Source organism: Lissotriton helveticus, chromosome 2_1 (genome assembly GCF_964261635.1).
Source record: "Lissotriton helveticus chromosome 2_1, aLisHel1.1, whole genome shotgun sequence".
NCBI lineage: Eukaryota > Metazoa > Chordata > Amphibia > Caudata > Salamandridae > Lissotriton > Lissotriton helveticus.
The window spans coordinates 1,879,576,434-1,879,598,632 of record NC_136059.1 but is presented as its reverse complement, the minus strand read 5'-3'; the positions used below and the strand labels follow the sequence as shown (position 1 = coordinate 1,879,598,632).

General features: G+C 42.9%; 1 protein-coding gene across 8 annotated transcripts in view; it reads right to left on the bottom strand.

Annotated features, from left to right (window-relative positions):
* Nucleotides 1–22,199, bottom strand: part of LOC144818922 (uncharacterized) — a 387,843-nt gene that overhangs the window by 14,830 nt on the left and 350,814 nt on the right. For all 8 annotated transcript variants that reach the window (XM_078676809.1, XM_078676803.1, XM_078676805.1 and 5 more), the window contains 2 exons: nt 19,089–19,247; nt 7,889–7,990 (listed from right to left, as the gene is read on the bottom strand). In XM_078676809.1, the coding sequence (XP_078532935.1) occupies nt 7,889–7,990; nt 19,089–19,247 (261 nt within the window). The remainder of the gene's footprint in view (nt 1–7,888; nt 7,991–19,088; nt 19,248–22,199) is intronic.

The following is a 22,199-nucleotide window of genomic DNA, read 5'->3' as shown; positions in this document are numbered from 1 at the left end:
GGGGGTAATGGGGCTGTACCTGGAGATGCAGCTGCGACTGATGCTTCTTGGAATATGGGGACCAATAGATCACTCCTGCTATCAGAAGTTGTAGGAGAATTTGGTTTCTGTGGTGGTAAAAAAGGATATTGTGCAGAAATAGGGCTCCGGGGTCCTCCCTAGACACAGGGACTGGGAGCTTGGATTGGAAAGTTGTACACTAATGGAAAATAAAATCTATAAAAGGCGTGGACACCCAAGGAAATTTGGGAGGATGGGATGCAAATGAGGGTTGAGAGTGGGGCAAGAGGAGTGTATAACCGAGCAAAGACATGGAAGGAGGGGCGGCATTTATCTGACTTAGAAGCCCTTGTATGAAGGACTGGAAATAAGGGAGACTTGTGGGGACAGAGTGGCCTGGGGGTGAAGAAGTGGAATATGTTTTGGTAAATCAGCTGTGACCAAACTCCAGGGCGATTGGCATGTCCCAGATGTTATGCTGTGAGTGTTGATGTACTTGTTAAAGCATAAAGAATAAAATCTTTTTTTTAATCCGGCCAAATAAAGTCCGCTCTAAAATTAGGCTTGGGCTTATTTTGATTGTCAAATTATGTCTTTTCAAGATGAGCAATTTTAATTATGAGGAGTTCACTCTATTGCATTACCAGACTCCAATGAGCAGTGCATTAAATTACTATCAAATAAACAAAATACAAGTAAACATGTAAAAAAAGTTAAAAAAATTAAATATAGTTGCAAACACTAGATTTAAAAATATATATGTACACAATAACAACATTTATATTTAAAAAAATCTATTGGAAAATGATACTACAAAAAATACAAAAATAATTTATATTAAAATAAAAACATTAAAAAAAATAAGAATAAAAAAATTGACTTGGATCAGTCAAATTCACTTCTCCCATTCCAACTTGATCAATAGTAGCAAAAAGGTAGGGTGGGTGGATCAGATTTACTATTCCCATTCCAACTTAATTCAAACTAGGGAAAGTACAGTAGGGAAAGTGCTGGATTTTTCAGGAGTCAGAACTACAATTCCCACTCCAGCATCAGCAAAAATAGAAAACATTAACCTTTAGAAAGCTCAGATTTATTTCCGTAACCTAAAATAATACAACAAATACATATATTATCATAAACATATAAAAAATGATAATATATCATTTATATTAAATATTAAAGGTGAAAAATACAACATTTTAACATATATAAATCTATCTATCTATATAAATAAAAATGTAAATGTTCGTTTGTTCAAAATCGCAAATCTCCGAATGTTCTTCACCGATTGCTTTGAAATTTTGACACAACGTTGGATTTGAATAGGGAGGTGTTTTTATATACACAACGTTGGATTTCAATACGCGCGTGTCGAATACGCGCGTGTTTTTAATCGAAAGCCCGAACAGACACATAAAAATGGCAATGTTCCTTTGTTCAAAATCTTAAATCTCTGAAAGTTCTTCACCGATTGATTTGGAATTTTTGACACAACGTTGGATTCGATTAAGCGCGTGTATATACACAACGTGGGATTAGAACACGCGCATGTCCAATACGCACGTTTTTTTAATCGAAAAGGCCGATCAGACCCTATCGAAAACTACAAGGGACGCATACAGACAATAGTCTACATATATAAGGATTGGCAGTTGGTGTCAGGATGGCAGACCGGGAAGTGGGTGGAAGGAGGGGGGAGGAGTTGATTCACTTTGCAACATTAGGAAAGGACACATAGAGACAATAGTCTACATATATTAGGATGGACAGTTGGTGTCAGGACCACAGACCGGAAAGTAGGTGGAGGTAGAGGGGAGGAGTTGGTTCCCTTTGCAACATTAGCGTGTGTTTATATATACACAACATTAAATTTGAATACGAGCGTGTCCAATACGCGCGTGTTTTTAATCGAATGGCCGAACAGACCCTATCGATTTGGTTGCTGCGCAACAACTACAAGGGACGCATAAAGACAATAGTCTACATATATTAGGATGGACAGTTGGTGTCAGGATGGCAAACCGGGAAGTGGGTGGAGGGAGCGAGGAGGAGTTGGTTCACTTTGCAACATTAGCGCGTGTTTATATATACACAACGTGACAATAGTCACAAAAACATATTGGGTGCTCACAAGCATTGTGAAATTAAACATATTAGAAACGTGCGCTTACTCTTTTCTTTCTCTTCCATTTAACCAGACTGAGCCACAGCAATGCGTGGCAGGGTACGGCTAGTTATACATAAAATTATATTAAAAATGATATAAATTGAAAACTTTAAAAAGAATAGATTTGTTAAACTTTCCTCCCTATTACTCGAAAATTCTAACAACCACAACAACAAATTAAATATTAATAGAAATAAATCACAATGCACAAAAATAATGCCACCATAAAACGTAATATTATACAAAAACATTAAAATGATATAATTAATCACTATCCAAAATAATAAAAACAATTAATTAATACAATCAATAATGTAAATAACCAGCTACCAAATACGAAAACACCATGGGCCATATTATCAAGGCCGACGATAAAATTATCGCCGCTTTAGCGGCAAGAAACTGCCGCTAAAGCGGCGATAATGGGCTTGAAAATACGCCCTTGTGAATTACCATTGAAGCCCAGGTTCTGGTGTGAACCTGGGCTTCTATGGGAATTCACAAGGGCATATTTTCAAGCCCATTGTCGCTGCTTTAGCTGCAGTTTCCTGCCGCTAAATATATAACGCTGTTCTTGATAATATGCCCCATTTTTTTAAACTATCTGTTAAATAACTAAAATAATATGTACATAATGAATTATTTATTCAACAAATTAAAACCCATAAATAAATATATTCAATTAAAAAATAAATATTTTAAAAAACTTACCACCCTAGTTTCTTAGTAACCCAACAACCAGCGAAAGAAATTCACATTAACCTAAAACAGCTTTACAATATAGCAAATCAGAATAAACAAAACCAGACAAAAAAAGAATGGAACAAACTACATTTTAAATTATAAAAATGTATAAGGCAAAATCTCATTAAAATTATTTGACACAACGTTGGATTTGAATAGGGAGGTGTTTTTATATACACAACGTTGGATTTCAATACGCGCGTGTCGAATACGCGCGTGTTTTTAATCGAAAGCCCGAACAGACACATAAAAATGGCAATGTTCCTTTGTTCAAAATCTTAAATCTCTGAAAATTCTTCACCGATTGATTTGGAATTTTTGACACAACGTTGGATTCGATTAAGCGCGTGTATATACACAACGTGGGATTAGAACACGCGCATGTCCAATACGCACGTTTTTTTAATCGAAAAGGCCGATCAGACCCTATCGAAAACTACAAGGGACGCATACAGACAATAGTCTACATATATAAGGATTGGCAGTTGGTGTCAGGATGGCAGACCGGGAAGTGGGTGGAAGGAGGGGGGAGGAGTTGATTCACTTTGCAACATTAGGAAAGGACACATAGAGACAATAGTCTACATATATTAGGATGGACAGTTGGTGTCAGGACCACAGACCGGAAAGTAGGTGGAGGTAGAGGGGAGGAGTTGGTTCCCTTTGCAACATTAGCGTGTGTTTATATATACACAACATTAAATTTGAATACGAGCGTGTCCAATACGCGCGTGTTTTTAATCGAATGGCCGAACAGACCCTATCGATTTGGTTGCTGCGCAACAACTACAAGGGACGCATAAAGACAATAGTCTACATATATTAGGATGGACAGTTGGTGTCAGGATGGCAAACCGGGAAGTGGGTGGAGGGAGCGAGGAGGAGTTGGTTCACTTTGCAACATTAGCGCGTGTTTATATATACACAACGTGACAATAGTCACAAAAACATATTGGGTGCTCACAAGCATTGTGAAATTAAACATATTAGAAACGTGCGCTTACTCTTTTCTTTCTCTTCCATTTAACCAGACTGAGCCACAGCAATGCGTGGCAGGGTACGGCTAGTTATACATAAAATTATATTAAAAATGATATAAATTGAAAACTTTAAAAAGAATAGATTTGTTAAACTTTCCTCCCTATTACTCGAAAATTCTAACAACCACAACAACAAATTAAATATTAATAGAAATAAATCACAATGCACAAAAATAATGCCACCATAAAACGTAATATTATACAAAAACATTAAAATGATATAATTAATCACTATCCAAAATAATAAAAACAATTAATTAATACAATCAATAATGTAAATAACCAGCTACCAAATACGAAAACACCATGGGCCATATTATCAAGGCCGACGATAAAATTATCGCCGCTTTAGCGGCAAGAAACTGCCGCTAAAGCGGCGATAATGGGCTTGATAATACGCCCTTGTGAATTACCATTGAAGCCCAGGTTCTGGTGTGAACCTGGGCTTCTATGGGAATTCACAAGGGCATATTTTCAAGCCCATTGTCGCTGCTTTAGCTGCAGTTTCCTGCCGCTAAATATATAACGCTGTTCTTGATAATATGCCCCATATTTTTAAACTATCTGTTAAATAACTAAAATAATATGTACATAATGAATTATTTATTCAACAAATTAAAACCCATAAATAAATATATTCAATTAAAAAATAAATATTTTAAAAAACTTACCACCCTAGTTTCTTAGTAACCCAACAACCAGCGAAAGAAATTCACATTAACCTAAAACAGCTTTACAATATAGCAAATCAGAATAAACAAAACCAGACAAAAAAAGAATGGAACAAACTACATTTTAAATTATAAAAATGTATAAGGCAAAATCTCATTAAAATTATTTAAATATGATAATATTCAGAAGTGTATTTTTAGAAATGATGTAAAAGACTTACAAAATATTATTCTTACCTTCTATATTTTGCCCCAAGATATTTCTGACGTAACATTTTTAACACAATATTTGTGCCTCGGATAGTCTTGAAACAATGTTTTGGTTGAATACCCAAGAAAGGTACCTTTATTGCTAAGATGCTTTTTATACCATAAACATATTCAAACCCTCTTTCAGCCAACATCCATTGTCCAACACCATGTAATGTACATCAAAGACTAGTATGAAAAAAGAGCTTGCAACTTTATCTAGTTTAGTTTTCTGATAATATGTGTACTATTTAATATAACTATGTATGAATGTGCAAGCAGGGAATGAAGAGGTTTTAGAGGCTTACTCCAAAATCTGTACCCAGGTCGCAGTCGATCTTAGATGACCAGGTAAAGTGAAGGATCCCGCTGTGATGGGTTGGTTTGATCAAAACTGTTCGGCAGCAAACCAAAAGCTGATGGCTGCCCTGAAATGTAAACCAGTGGATAAGGCCATCGTGGTCTCATTAAGGAAAGCCCATAAAATCACACTGGAAGTCAGAAGACGGGAAATTAGGGAAGAGGCCTGGGAAGAATTAACCTCTATAGATGTTCTTAAGAACAGCTCCAAATTTTGGGCAGTTGTAAATAAACCTTTTTTCCAGGATTCTTGTAATGGCCAATTGGATTGTGGTATTCAGGAGCAGGTGTGGTGCTCCCATTTTAAGTCAGTCTATGAAGGGGGAAACGCAGGGGAGGTGACTATATTCACCCCCAATTTGTTACCCTATACTTTAGTGGTCAATCAGATAGAGGTGGCAGACGCCATCGGGAAGATGACAAGTGATAAGGCTCCGGGCCCAGATGGCGTTCCAGCCGACCTCTTTAAATCAGATGTCAAGACCTGGTCTAGAGTTTTAACAAATGTTTTTAATAGGGTATGTAAATCGGGTATTCCGGGCACCTGGTCGTAAATCCGTCATTGTACCAATTTTCAAGAAAGGTGATAAAGGGGACCCAAGTTGTTATCGCCCGATCTCTCATATTGATTCCGCAGTGAAAGTGTTAGGTCGGGTGGTCTAAGGTAGACTTACTGATTGGTTGGCTGAAACAAATACCCTTTCGGCCCTACAATATGGGTTTAGGAAAGGTCGAGGGACCATAGATCAGAGTCTTAATCTACAATTAATAATTGGGAAATATACAATTGCCAACAGGGGCACTCTATATTAAGCCTTCATGGACCTTTCCTCGGCCTTTGACCGTGTGAATAGGTCCAAATTATGGGGGTTGCTCCTTAAGTTGGGTATGGAAAAAAATCTTGTATATTTCCTTGCTGATTTGCATAGGGACCTCTCGGCTACAGTAAGATATGACCGCTTGGGCAATAGTACAGGCAAGATTGGTATTACAAATGGGGTTAGGCAGGGCGGCATTTTAGCCCCCCTACTTTTTACCCTCTACATTAACGACCTAGGCACTGTTTTAACTGAGGCGTGCAAAGACATACCGAGGGCAGGCAAGCGTTTTATCCTGGCATTACTTTATGCAGACGATGCCGCTCTTATAGCACGCACAGCAGTAGGGCTGCAATGTCTTTTAAATGCATTTGCTGCTTTTATGAAAGTGCTGGATCTTAGTGTAAATTTTTCTAAATCGCATGTAATGATTGTGGGCAGTAAACCTAAAAGAATTAAAACTCTGCACTGTGAAGGGAATGTTCTGTCTAGGGTGTCAAGATTCCCATACTTAGGGATTATTTTTGATGATAAATCCACATGGTTGCTTCAACTGGTTGCAAAACGTAATGCCTTTGCAAGGTCCATCCTGGCTGTCTTGGGTTTCACCCGCAAACTGGGGGTGAAGCCGTTGCAAGCGGTGTTAAAGATATACAACGCTAAATGTATTTCATTAGTAATGTATGGAGCTGATTTGTGGGGTTTTAAAAACGTAAAGGCCTTGCAGGTGGCAGAGGATAAGTTTCTGAAATCTATCTTATCCGTCCCCCTGTCAACTTCTGGCTACATCGCGCATCAAGAATGTGGTGTAGATTATTTAGAAGATCATATAGTCATAGCCCCGCTCTTGAAATGGATAACAATCTGGCTGAACCCCGAGCTGGAGTTGAATCATGAGATTCTCAGGGACTGTTTAGCCCTTGAGCATGGCAACTCCATCCCCTGGCTGAACAACGTTAAAAAATTGGCAGTTAAAGTTAAATAAAGTTAAACTGGGTCGTCCAGAGCTGTTTGATCAGCCGAACAATCTATTGAAGGGGGATGTCAAATGGGTGAAAGACACGCATAAGTTGATGGCATCTTTGGCCAGAGAAGAAAAGGAGCTGGGTAAACCAACAGTAAGGGCTCACCAGTTGTTAATAACCTCAAGTGAGATGGAACCCTACTTAAGAATTGTTAACAATACTAACCACAGATTCTTATTGACAAAGTTTAGATTGAACAAATTCCACCTACTCCTCACAGAATGCCCAATTTGGACTAAGGAGATAGATTTGGGGATCTGTTCCTGTGACGGATTCTCCATTATGGACACTGTGCACTTTATTTTCTTTTGTGAACACCTTCGCCCCATCCGCAAAAAGTTCATTAGGCCTCTTATTAAAGACAAGGGCTTTAGACAAGTTAAACCTGCCCTTTTGTATCTACAGCTGTTGTCTAACGTTTGGGAGATCTTCAACATAGCAAATTTCCTTACAATAGCCATGAGACTTAAGAGGAAAATCAAGTGGACCCATTGTACATAGCGGTGAATTTATGAATTGCGATCCAGCACTTTGTCACTCCTTTAGATAAATTGTTTTTATTCTTTTTAACTAGTCTTTTTACATGATATTTGCAGATGTAATGAAATCCCTTAACTATCTCGTTAGTGTATGTTTTTTAAACATGATAATGTATTTTATGGATTGTATATTTGTATAATTTTCTGATTGTTTTTTATTGTGGTCTTGACTTTGATGTCTAGTATACTTTTATGGTTTTGGTTATGAACCGAATAAAGTACTTTTGACTGACTGACTGAACTGGGAGGAATAGTCATGAAACACTGTGTACCTGTGAAGGTAAGTTTTATCTTGCATATCTTGGTTTAGGTGTCGCCATGTATCATCTTCAGCTTGCAGGTGAGTAAGCAGATTGTCGTCCACAGAATTAATCCTAAAAATTGAAAAAGATGTGGTGATGAATGAATTAGATCATCAGAGTATACATTTATTTGTATGTCTATTTTGTATTGTTTGTATTCATTATGCCAGTGTACTGCCAGAGGAATTTAAATAGATAATATCGCAGAACACATTTACATAAATAACACAATAAGAAACAGTTCCTAGCAAGCAGAAACGCTTATTTGAAGAGAGAAGTACATAGGGAAAAGAGAATCATCAAACGCAAAAAAAATCTGCAAAATATAAATGGAGCACAAGAAAACTGGTGCAGATAAAAGAAAAACAAGCATTGGAAACACAGATACGTCTGGCATTGGCAAACTGGTGCAATGGCTAACTATGTATTTATTTTTACTACAAGCACATCCTACAAAAATGAAACATGCCTCCACCTAAAGCAAAGTGTAAATGACAACTGAAAAGATCAGTGGATGAAGAGGACTTACCAAAAACCTCTCAATGTATGCATATAAGTATCCATCTTTTATTTCTGTATTTTTCTGATTAAACTAGGCTGACAAGACAGCTACAGCTATGTCTATTACATAAGTGAGATTGAGATTGAATTAAATCCCTGTGTACCCAAAGCCGAGCACCCAGCTTACTGTGGTGCCTGTCTTATATGGAAATGTAAATCTGAAAAAAGGAGAGGTGCTTACATGTCTACGTCCAGTGGCTCAGGTCTAGGTGTGGGAAGAATTGGTCTCAAATATCCTTATCATGACCTGGTTTAATAGCTTGGATGAGATCCACTGCAATGTTGAGAGCTCCATTGAAGACAATGAAGTAGCTCTGAGCTTTTAATGGTTGGTATAAGCTTTCGGCTTCAACATTCCAAAGTTTGTCTTACTGTTTCTCCCATTTTAATTTAGAACATTCCACCCTCAGTGGGTCTGGGCCAATAACATGCGTTCAGGGTCATTAACAACCGGTATAGCCCTTGGCAGCGGGCTGGAAGGTTACATTAATAGCTTCTCAAACTGGTCTTTCTATCTAGGTTCTCAGTATCGCAAAAGAACTAAGGATCCTATAGAGTGGGCTGTGTGATGAGCCATATTTTTTTTATTATCAATAGCATCCCTATTGTGGAAGGGGCCAGGCACAGGCTGTCTCACTAGTTGCAGGGAAAGCAGTATAACGATACAGTAATAATCACAGCTATCTAGATAGCCAAGTTTTGGGACATATTCCAAGTTGGAGTACAGATGATTACAGTTCTCTCAGCATCACCATCTTCTAGTGACTATTATGTGATACACTTTGCCTGTGTAATAACATTCAAGATTTTTCATGGTGTGAAATTTTATCATTTGAGTAATGTATCATGTTTGCCTACCATTGTTTTCACCAGTTTGGCTAAACATCAAGAGACAGATTTGGTAAGATTTCATCAACGCAGCAATGGAAATTGCTTCACTGCATCGCATGAAAGGGAGAGAGAACTACACAATGGACCAGATGTTCGACCATTTTTATCGGTCACAAATGGAGTACCCGGTCGTTTGCGGCCGCTCAAACAACTGTCAGTATGCACCAACCCTAATTTACGAGTCAGTAACCCATTACTGACCCTCAAAATAGGGTTCACAAATTGGTATTAGGAAGGGGTGTGTCAAGGGCATCCCTTCCGAATAGAGAGTCACAGAGTCATGTATGAATGTTTTGCGACCAGAATGCAGTCGCAAAATATTCATATTTTGCCGACTCCATGAAGGAAGTGGTAATCTATTTGCAAACGGGAAGGGGTTGCCAAGTGGCCCCTTTCCCTTTGTGAATGTGGGCACCAACAGTTTTTTAAGAGCAGGCAGTGGACCACTGCAGCTCTCAAAAAATGAAAAGGTGCAGATCCTCGCTTGTCGTTCCAACCTGCATCTGGCAGCGGGATGGGGTAATCAACACCAATTGGTGTTGTGGAATTCTGATAGCCTCCAGCACCAGGAGAGTTAGCCTGATTCCGGCTGACAGGCATCTACGTGGCTCCAGTATGCCGGAGCTCTGCTGTATCGGCCTCCATCTTGAGGCAACACACTCTGTGCATCTCGGCGCTCTGGACAGGGGGCGGGCCGTGGCCCAGGCTACGGAGACTTGAGGACATCAGTGGCGGGGCACGAGAGCCCAGAAGTAGCTTTCCTCTCCTGAGACCTGTTGGACCCGGCGCATCTTGCCTGAGGCATCTGCAAGGTATCCAGTTGCCATATTTGCCCAGCCAACATAATGGCTGTGATGCAACGCTGGGCTGGGAACTGCACACCAGGCTCCTCGAGCCGAGCTGGACTACTGCCTCGCCACCAGCTCCAGTGCCTATCGGGGAGAGACTTGTCTCCACCCACCCTCCTGACGCCTCTCTGGGGATCATGTTGGGACAGTGCTGCACCCTTTGACATCCACGTGGTTTCAGTGCTTAGGCCCCACTGCTACCAGGACACTGTGCACTGGTGCACTTCTGCGAGATCTGCACTCAGAGGATGTACTGACGGCCTGGTGAGCCATCATCTCTTGTTCTGCTGCTCTATGGCATGTGAACTATGGGACAACTAAATGGAGAGTGGCACTTAGACCCCTGCAGCTGACCTTCATCCTGCCTATCCCCAAATGCCGTCCAGAGGTCCAACGCTATATAGCCTTTCACAGTAGCCCCACTGCCTATCACCCTTGAAAAGACCTGCCCCTGCAGTCCTCTGCTACTTGGCTATGAGTAAACATTGATGAACAGGGACCTGCAGGATGCACACTACCTATCGGGATCTGTTTCTTTAGCACTGGCACTCTCAGGCTTTCCCCCTCAGCATCCTTAAACACATAAATGTTCACTGAGTGTTGATTTGGCTTGCATCGGGGGGCTGCCAGCTTGTGAGCTCCTGTCGCAAATCAGGGGCTACTTTGCTTTGTCCATTACCCTGCAACTCCTTGAAGGCCTTCCATATTCTATCCTCTGCCTGCACGCAGTGGAGGGGTGCTCAGTTAAGCCTATTTGGCACTCCGGCTCTAGATCTTTCATGGTCTCCTCCTTCCTCTAACTGACTCTACACGCATTATGAGTCCTCCAGCACCTGCCATGCCCTGTGGTAAATCAACAAAGACTGCATCAGGTGGTCAGCACAGGGATAACTCAGTCACCTCCTTGTGGCAGAAGACTGTCCCCTCCACAATGAACACCCCCGATGCTCCCACAGGGGCTGCCCTTAAAGTCCCTTCAGCTGCACTGATCACTCAGACATAGATGGATAAAGTTCTGAAGGAAATTAGATCTGAACTTGGTTCTCTTCGTTCAGATGTCAAGACCTGCATCACAAACTTAAGCATGAAGTCAACGAGCTAGGAGGCGAGTTGACGACCTGGAACACACCGTTTATGCCCCCTCTGAAGAGCAGGAAGCTTTATAGCACCATATGGAGTCCTTGGAGGAGCAACAAATCAAATTGCAATGGAAACAGGAGGACATGGAAAATAGAAGCAGGAGAAATAACATTTGCAAAAGAGGTGTTCTTTGAGGAACAGAATGTGTCACTGCAGATCTTCTGCATGCAATGCAGGGGGTTGATGACCGCTTCCCCGCGTTTCTGGATAGAGCCTATCAAATGCCCCCCTACCTCTGGGGTGCCCCACTGGCGTAACGAAACTTGAGGACTCCCCTGCAAGGCACGTGGAGGGCCCCCCCAGACTAAATCATAAGCTCTCCCACCAGAGTAATGTGCTGAGGGGAACCCCCTGGAGCTTGGGGACCCCGTTCACAGCAGAGGCTGCGGGGGCCTCTGTTACGCCACTTTGGTGCCCAGATGCCACCCCGGACATCCTCATGTGAGTTCACTTCTTCACTGATTGAAACTATTCTTCAAGCCGTAAGGAAGAAGGCAGGCCTGGTCTTTTGGGGACACTCTGCAGCTTTCCAAGACATCGCAGCCATTCTGTACACTGGCACAAAGACTTCAAGCCTGTCAACAGTAAATTGAGAGACCTCAACATTCATTACCAATGTGGGCATCCTTTTGCTATCATCTTTACATGTGAGGGCGAACGGTGAGGAATCCACTCATTGAAGGAAGCCAAGCAATTCGGAACCTGTAGTCAGGCTTGCAAGAGAACAGCTCGTCCCCATCTCACTCCCCCTTGCACAGACACTTGAAACCTCACTGGACCACAGTGAAGATTCAACACCCCTAACAGCTGCGACGAAAACCTTGCTTCCTTTGAAGCTGAAAAATACATTATCCATCACCTCCCTAACCTGGGGATGAACCACTCCCCCACTTTGTTGATCTATGCCTCACTCTTACTCGTACAACGCAGCTCGCCTCGGCTCTGCCATGAACTGTGCTCTACCTTACCATACAAGCCTTGTGAACTGGATGTTTCGAAACACTAAAGGGCTCCCATGAACGATTTCCACCAATACTGCCATGGTGCTCCTTCATCCCTCCTCAAGCCCTTCCTCAGGATGTTTAACACTGGCCCTGTGGGAGTTGACTTGCCTGGATCTAGTGGTCCTGTGCCTAGAGAATTCTTGCAAATAACTCTGAGCTGTCCTTTATACTGGCACCTACTGGTGGCGGGGATCTGGGACTTGGGAAAACGTCCTACTGTTGCAGCGTACCCCCCTCGATACAACCCTTTGAAGAGTGACTTCTCTAGAATGTTCTGCACATGAACGTGCTGCCTGTTCCAGGACTGGACTGAAAAGGTTAGGCCCAGATAGCCTTTCATTGTTGGTATTTATGGTTTTCTTTAGTTTCTGCTGAGATTGTCTAGCGTACAGGGAGGACTTATGATTCATTGCTTATCCTATTGTTTTGTACTCCCACATCACAATGGTGAGATACTGGGCCAGGCAGCGCTCCTATCTCTCCCATCTCCCAGTATATTGAGCTTCCCCATCTTCCCTACTTACCCCTGGTTCTCTGGGAATCATTCCCCTCCCCCATACTGAGGGTGGTTACTGCTCTTTTTAGCCACTCTGCAAAGCCTCTACCCGATCCTCAACATCATGACTAGAGCCCCACATGTTAAGCTACTATACCCTCAACGTACGGGGTCTGAACACACCCAATAAACAATGTCAGGTGTAGCGCTATTTTCTCCTACTTGACCCCGATGTTATCTTTTTACAGGAAACCGACCTCCTCAGCCATGACACTACTGACATGTCTGACCCAAAATACCCTATGCGTTACTGGGCACATGCCATAACTAAGACAGCCAGAGTTGCAATTACGTGTAAGGCTGCCTTCTGCTCTCAGGTCCTAAAGGCTGTGAAGGATGATAGAGGTCGTTTCCTGAAACTTACAGTACAACTGGGCCCTCTACCTCTCATCCTTATGAATTTCTACGCTCCGATCAAGCTCAGGACACGTATCTCAGAGATATTTAACATACCCAGTAAGCACACGAGGGAGGTGACATGGTGGTTGGGGGGATTTCAACCTGGTATGGGACCCAGACATGGATTGCAACTCTGCATCATTTTAAGGACCAGAAGCAATGTCTGACAGGACTTTGCAGATATGGGCCTGGTAGATGAATGGCTTTACAAGCCCACCGAGGTCTGTGACTACTCTTTCTACTCCCACATGCACACTTATTACTCTCATATCAACAACATCTTCTACACCCACATGTGGTTGCGTGACATAGATTCCGCTTGCATTTCTGATATATCGATCCCAGACTATGCACACTTAGAGATTACATTGGCCAGAGCAGAGGATCCCGCTTGCACCTGCTTTCGATGGCGTCTTTCCTCACAACTACTGAGAGCCCCAGTCGATGTCGCGGAGATCCAAAAAGAAATCTCAGCATACTTCGCTACCAATGCCCACCCTGAGATTTCATAGCACACACTCTGGGATGGCTTCAAGGCCACTATATGGGGGGCCATCTCTTCCATTGCTGTTGCCCATACACTGGAAGCCAAGTTGGTTGAGTCAGGCCTAACATCTTACATTAAAGACCCTGGAATGCCGTGACCATTCTGACCCATCTGGATGTAACAGACGACAACTGGCTTTATTGAGGCCAATTGAGAGCCCAACCTACAAACAAGGCTGAACACTCATTGTTGGCTTTGAAACAGAGATATTACGAAGGCAGAGACAAAGTGGGGACATTACTTGCACGTAAACTCCGCCAACAAACCGTACGTACACACATATCTAAGTTCAAACTTAGGTATGGGACCTGGGTTATCAATGAACGGGCAAAACAACAAGTGCTTCACGAGTTCTGTCAACCCTTTATACTGGGGACAACACACCTCAGAAGACCAGAGACTCCTATCTTAAGGAGTGCTCCTGGGAGCCCCTGGACACTTCACACTTGGAACTCCTGGAATCCCCCATCACCCTGGCTGAGTTCCAAAGAGCCCTTAGAGAGTTACCAGTGGGCAAAACCCCAGGCCTGGATAGTGTTCCTGTGGCATTCTATCACAAATTCCTCCCTCAGATCCAGGACCACATGCTGTCCCTATTTAATATGTTGATTGCAAACACAGGGCTCAGCCATGGTGGCAGTGGAAATAGCGCTAATTCCAAAACCAAGTAAGCATCCCTCTCTAGGTGCATCATATTGCCCAATAGCTCTGTCTGTCAAATACAGATGACAAGATTTATACAAAGATCCTTGCAAATAGGTTGGAGCCATACTTCCCTGGTCCAACTGACATGGATCAAGTTGGCTTTATTTGCCAGCGACAGGGAGCAGACAACATTCCTTGTATCTCCCACCTGGTAGAAAAGACCCACTGCTACAATATCCCCGCTTGTCTGTTTTCTCTAGGCATGGAGAAGGCCTTTGATCATGTCAGCTGGCCCTTCTTAAAGGCCGTCCTTAGTAAGATCAGTCTTGGACCAGGAATGATATCCAAGATAATGGCATCCTATGCTTCTCCCACGGCCACAATCTGCGTTAATGGGCAAGCCTTGCAGCCAATCCACTTGGTATGTGGCACCAGATAGGGCTGCTAGCTTTCGCCTCTGCTCTTCGCCCTAGCTGTTAAACCCCTAGCCATTGCTATCCGCAGAGGGGAGGCCATTGTGGGCATCCTCTTTGATGGGCAAGAACATAAGAATGCCCTGTTCACAGATGACCTTCTGTTCACACTGGGGAGAGGAGTTGGCCTAACGGCTGGGGCACTCGACCTCGGACCTGGGGATCTGGGTTCGAGTCTCGGTAACGACGCCAAAACCTCCTGTGATTCTGGGCAAATCACTTAATCTCCCCGTGCCTAAAAATGAAAGTGTGTCCTCATGTAACGTAACTGGAAAATATGTAAAGCGCTCTGATACCTGATTCGGTTCGGGTCTAGTTTGCGCTATATAAAACTCTGCAAACAAAACAAACACTCAGCCCAGCCCTGATAGGTGTCTTAACAGCCTACACAGAGGTCTCAGGTTTTAAAATTAACCTGGCAAAATCTCATGCCCTGAACTTGATGATTCCTAAATTGGATCTCTCTGCTCTTCCATCCCTCACCCCCTTCCACTGGGCCCAGCACTGAATCAAATAGTTAGGTCTCAATTTAACATCATCGAGACTTGCCAATGGACCAGAATATCGGCGCTCGGTCCTGGAAGATTTAATTAGATGGAAACCTTTACATGTGTAGTGAGTGGGGCATCTTCACGCTGTCAAAATGTCTATTTTGTCAAAAGTACTCTACCTATTGCAGACCCTACCCACCCTAATCCACCAGGATACTATTACTCCCCTCCAAAGGGACATATGCAATTTTATCTGGGGAGGGAAGCGTCTGAGATTTTCAAGCACAATACTGATGCTTCCCAGAGATCGGCAGTGACCCAACCTCCTCTTATATTATTGGGCGACCCATCCCCATTACATTTCAGAATGGTCCGTCAGTGAAAGTGAAAAGCATTGGTTCCATATGGACCGGGCAGTGGCATGCCACCCCCTTATGAACTTTGCATGGCTCTCACGGGATACCAGACAACGGAGAGCGTATACAGCGGCCCTTGACATAGGAGACAAAATAGCCCTCAGAAGGGGACTGACCACCTTCCCCTCCTCGAATACCCCTCTTGCTCGAAATCCGGAGTTCACTCTGGCTTTGCAGCCCTGTTCTTTCCCAGCTTGAAGAAAGGGTGACTGTTGCACTCTCCATGACTTATTTAAGGGGTAAACAATCAAGACTTTTGACAACAGGATTTCCAGCTTCCTGAATCAGCTAGGCTGCAATATTACCAGCTCATATGATATAATCATATATTTGGACAAGGGGATTGAGCTCAAGCACATAACAGGTACTTCAGCACTCGACCCCTGCATGACCACACACATAACAATCCCAGTGGGAATCAGATTCCACCTAGGGAATTTCCCAGAAACAGTGGGAGGAATTATGGCATGACATTCCCACATTATATAGGAGCATACCCAGCGGGAGACTGCCTGTAAGCTAACTACGAGGTGGTACCTCACTCCAACACACCTACACTCTATCAACCCCTCTGCATCTCAGCTTTGCTAGCACTGCACTTCGGCGCCCTGCAACTTCCTCCACATATGGTGGTCCTGTCCTCTCATTGATACATCTAGTAAGGAAATCTTAAGCTACATGAAAGGGGTTGTGGGCTTTCCACCCCCACACTCTTACCCAGATGTAATACTAGGCATACATCTTTTGGTACTGGAGGCAATGACACACAGGGATTGGCGACTGATTGTGCATATACACATATATACTGCTAAACAGCTTGTCGCACTCCACTGGAAGAGTTTGACTGCCCTGCCAATTACCCACTGGTTCAGCACCTTTGGCATGTCATGGCTATGGAACTTCTACCCCACAGGGTCGCCCGCACAGATAATAAATTAATGGCACACTTGGAAACCCCTGCTAGAGTATTGAATACAAATGGAGCACCTTTGCGTTACCCCATCCAGACTCAAGGCTCTTCAACTGATTGATTAACGCCTCTCATGGCTCTGATCCTTGCATGTGCAAGGAGGGGATGCTCTTTGTACAGGCCTTCTCATCCACCTTTCGCTGTCAAGGCACTCCCCTTTAATGAGGCCTTGTCCAAGCCCTCCCCTGCCTGACATTATTATCTGTTAGCTCAATGACAACCTCTAGTTATATAATGCTTCTCCAACACCTACGAGTGACATAAATTAAGCTTTTCTCTAGGTCTGTTCTTTCGTATGCTTGAATCTGCTATTGGCAGGCCTATCTTTCCAGATGCTGTACTAGACGGTTGCTCTTGAACGCTTTTATATGTGATTAAAGACTGTGTTATTTGTTCTTTTGTCCTGAAAAGTGTTCAAATAAAAAGATTTCTAAAAAAAAAAATGAAAAGGTAGCTTTTCATTTTTTATTTTTAAAATACACCCTGTTTTCCTTTAGAGAAAACGGGCTGCATTTCAATGAAAACAATGATTTATTTAAAAAGCAATCACAGACGTGGTGGCCTGCTGGCCCCAGTAGACCACCATCCCTGTGATTACAGGCTATTCCCAATGAGTCGCAAATTGCGACCCACCTCATGAATATTGATGAGGTAGGTCATATGCGACCCCATTGGGGATCACTAGATGTATCTGAGACACATTAGTACATTGCATTTGGCGAGTCCCTAATTACGAGTCACAAAATAACGCAATTAGAGACTTGCAAAATGTAATGGTCGTGCCTCTGGCCCTATATTTACCATGATGTGGCACAGCTCTGCTCTATTAAACTGCTGCCGCACTTTGGGTGCCTAGTGCCAACGTAGGCACATGCGCCAGCTCTACATGGCGTAAAGGTGCCTGCGTGGTGGTGAGGATAGTTTTTGCGCAGGAAGGAATATCTTCCTGTGCAAAAACAATGCTTTGAGGCTTATACCTCAGTATGTGTGCTGCAGAATGCAAAGAGAAATAAAGATATTTCTTGTTACGCCAGCTTTGTGTAGGCACACCATTTCGGCACAAACAATGTTTACAAGGCTCTGTAAATATGGGTTTGTGTCAAAATACATAGGTGAATGTACGGGAACACCCATGCTCCACCCAATTTACACCTACCTGATGCAAGGTAATGCAAGGAAGCGCCACGAGCTGCTTTGCCTTTCTTTATTTTTTTTTATGTCATGCAAATCAGGCTGTATGTGGGTTTGTAAATACCAAAATAGATTTTGCATTGGAGCTGCACCCAAAAAGTGACACTACCCAGACGCAAAATCTCAGTAAATATGAGCCTCAGTATCAATTGGCGCCCAGGTGAAGGGATTCCCCGAAATGCATTGAGGTGTGTTTTAAAATTGTTGAACCCGGCACTTGAAAGTAACTATTTGGCTTGCAAAAGTGTTTCATCTTTCTTGCATATGAATGTTCGCTGACCGATTATTTAAGTAAGTACCACTTTCAATATGACTTTTTATTTGAGAATAGTGCAGCATACAAGGCAATATCACTATGCTGAGTGTGCTCGCTTGTAAATCTTACACAAAGCAGCATGACACACTCATGGAGCAAAACGTGGAACTTCTGACATCTGGGTCCTGATTCACAAAGGTAACTTACATTTTCGAGTACGTTTACTGCTTTTTCGCTATTCACAAAATAAGAGTGAACATTTATTCCAAAAGTGTAACTTTTACTTGGATTTCGTGAATAGGAAAAAATTTGTAAACTTACTCAAACGTGTAATTTAGTCGAAAGTGTATGTTACCTTTGTGACCCTTGGACTCCATTCTAAGCCACTTACAAAACATTGGACCCCAGTCTAAGCCTAAAGATGAAAAGAGAAGTAGCCATACCACACGTTGACCATCAGATAGACAATGTAATATTTTGGAAAATGTCAATTTCAACACTTTCTAAGAAACTGATTTTGTTTTTACGGACTTGCTACGCATTGAAAATAAATGTGATTTTAAGTTTAGCATAAGATATATATTTATAGAGAAAACAACCTGACGTTAGAGAAACAAACAAAATCGAATAGAAAGGGGAAATTTATAAACGACATATGATAAAACATAAATAAGGGTAAGATGGTGGAGTTGAGGTGCATTAAGTGTTCACAGAAGCACACACCTAAACGCAAGAAAGGTGCACATGAAAGCCTGAGTAGTATACAAGCAGAATGGATTTACCCTGGTATGTGGAGCACCCATGTTTTCTGCTTCTGGGATAGCTCCTCTAGCTGGAGGGCTGTTTCTCGGAGCTTCATTGCGATGACGTCACGCTCCAGCTTCATCTCCCGCATGGTGATGGAATGGCATCTTTTCTGCTCGTCTCGTTCAAAGTTACTCCTAGGAACAATATATTATCTTCACCTCAGTGCGATATTTTCAAGAAAGTATTAAATTATGCACACTCGACCAGCAATTCTGAGGTCTTGTGAGCATTTGAATTAGAAAAAGCTACACGCTGTGACAAGCGTATGATGGCCAAACACTATAAAACACAACACCCAGCTTCAGCCAAATCTTAGTATAAAACTCTTCCATAAAAATACAGACAGATTTTTCATCCGGAGTCAACACATCTCAACGGGTGGTGGGAGTGGGAGTCTCTTTATTCTGGATTAAATATTGAAGTACTTAAGCAAAGCATGCAAGCTTTATGGGACGCCAACAATGTAAGGCAAACAAACGACCTGGTCTCTATGGCGACATAAACAACTATTTCAACACAGAGCACAACATATTTTGTGGCAAAGCCAACATTAAAATAAAACATTGTGACAGATTAAATAGAAAAAAGCAGCAATAAATAAGACTAAATGACTGCTTGCCTGTCAATGAATCAGCTATTTCATATAATCATGTATGGGGTATTGCCCACTGTTCTCTAAATAAATGAGGCTCCATTTTCTTTTTGAATGCAGGAGTGAGTGAGTAAGTGAGTGAGTGAGTGAGTGAGTGAGTGAGTGAATTTATAAGCAGCCTCTTGGTTTTGGTCCTCAATGCCTAAAGCTCTGGACAGAAGGGAATAGATGGAGCCACTTCTTGCTGAATTAGTATGGTTTGCAATAGGATCATAAACTTGAGACCATTTTTCGGCAGATTGAAGTCCCTAAAGGATAAGAAGTTACACACAGTAACTAAATCTTCTGTCTCCCGTTGTGGTGTATAGGAAGTTCTGGATTCAAGGCGGGGTTTTAGCCTAATGCCTGCTAAGGTGCAGTTTCCCTGAATCCGATAAATTACACCTGACATCTTTGGTGTGGTAGTCTCCCAAAGCTTTTTGCCTTCACCCCTGCCTGCGTTGCTGAACTTGTTCTTGTTGGCATTAGAACTCTGTGTAGTTTCCCCTGCTAACCAGTGGTAAAGTGTTTGTGCTCGCTCTCTTAAGCATGGAGAAATTGTCATACACCTAACTGGCACTTTTAATTTAATTATTAGTTCCTAGAAAATGGTACTATATGTATCCACACCTTGTAAATTAAATGCTACTAGTGGCATGCAGCACTCACTGTGCCACCCACTAAAGTAGCACTGTAACCAAGTCTCAGGCCTGCCACTGCACCCTGTAGTACAGTATTAAACTCCCATGTTGACATAGAATAAACCTTTTACCAGGCCTAAATCGTCCTTTTTAATACTGATAAGTGACCCCCAAGGTAGGTGTTAAATCTTGTTAGGGCTGGGTGCATTGTATTTAAAGAGTTTGATGTGGGTATAAGATTTACATGTCCTTTAGTGAAAAACTCCTAAAGTAATTTACACTGCTTACAAGGCTATCTCTCCCATAGACTAACATGGGTTTACCTTATTACATTTAGTAAGTGATCACTTTTGTTTGGGACCAGATGGCGAAATGCTGTTTCGACTCAAATGAATTGTAATTTAAAATCCTCTTTAATAGTAAATTTGGATTTTAAGTTTTGATTCTGAAAATACTGCTTTTAAAAAGTTGGTATTTTGCTGCCTAAACCAAATGCGTCTTTCTGCCAGTTTCATATGGCAGTGAATGTATTTCCTGTGTTGTTTTGTGGATTCCTTACAGACTTTTGGATAAAGGGGTCTTGGGAGTGGGGCAAGGGGTTGCTCTTCTGAGCAGTATGCCCTGGGTGGTTGTACTCAGAGCTACCTGAGCTTCAAACAGTAGCCTCAGGGATTGTCCACCCTCTTCCTGACTTCAAAGGGCTGCCTGCCCTGCCCTATGAGTCCTCCCACACACCCCAGGGACCACCTCCGCCCCGGGGCTTTGCCAAAAAAACGCGGGGGCACCCAGCCCCACTGCAGCCCTGGGGACCGCCACCGCCCTGGGGCTCTGTTTTAAAAAAAATATATTTGTGTGGGGTGCTTGAGTCCCCCTACAGGCCCCTAGGGACCACCACCTCCCCAGGGCACTTAATATTCAAATTCGGGGGTCCGTTGCGGACCCACGGCCCCGGGGACAGCCACCTCCCCGGGGCATTAGAAATGAAGGGAGGGGGTCCATGCGGCCTCCCTCCTGGAGCCCTTCATGGCCCTGGGGGCCACCACCCCCCAGGGCCGGCTCCTGTAATGTCCCGGGGTGCCCACCCCCGGGATATTGCTGTTTGCTATGTCAGGGTGGGAGCGCGGCTACTGCCATTCTCATAGCAAACTTGCTTTGGTTTTTTGAGGCGAGAGCAGGACACCTGCTCTTGCCTCCAAAAACCAAAGCAGATTGCTTTTGGGCAAGGGGAGCTGCATGTCAGCAGCTCCCCTTGTCCGAAAGCACTGCTGACTCCTGCAGGAGGCGGGGAGCCGGCGGGACCGTGGTGCATTTGGGCTCCCCCATGGTCCCCAATGGAGAGGTCAGACCCTGGGGGAGGGGGTCCCAGGGCCAATATTGGTCTGAGGAGGGGCACCACGCGGCCCCCCTTCTTTTTTATGTGATAAAACGGTGGCAGGCCCCGGGGGATGGGGTCCCCAGGTTGAATAGGACATAATTAAAGCAGATCTTTTTTTTGGTGCGAGTTTGGAGAGGCAACTCCAGTGCAGCTCTCAACCCCCCACCCATGTAAATACTATGGAATTGCGAATGCACCTTAAATAAATAAATAAATAGTTTATCATGCAAAAGGTAGTGTTTTATTTGTGAAGATGTTTTAAAAAGGTACTGTGATTGAAGGTAATGACAAGATTACAATTGATAGAGTTGTTAATAATATGTAAAATTAAAAATTAATATTTAAAGCTGAAAAGTGTGATGCTATTGAAGTGCATTTAGTGTGTGCTTTTGTTTGGTGAATTCGCGCTGGGTGCAGGAATCCACAAAAAAAAAAAGTT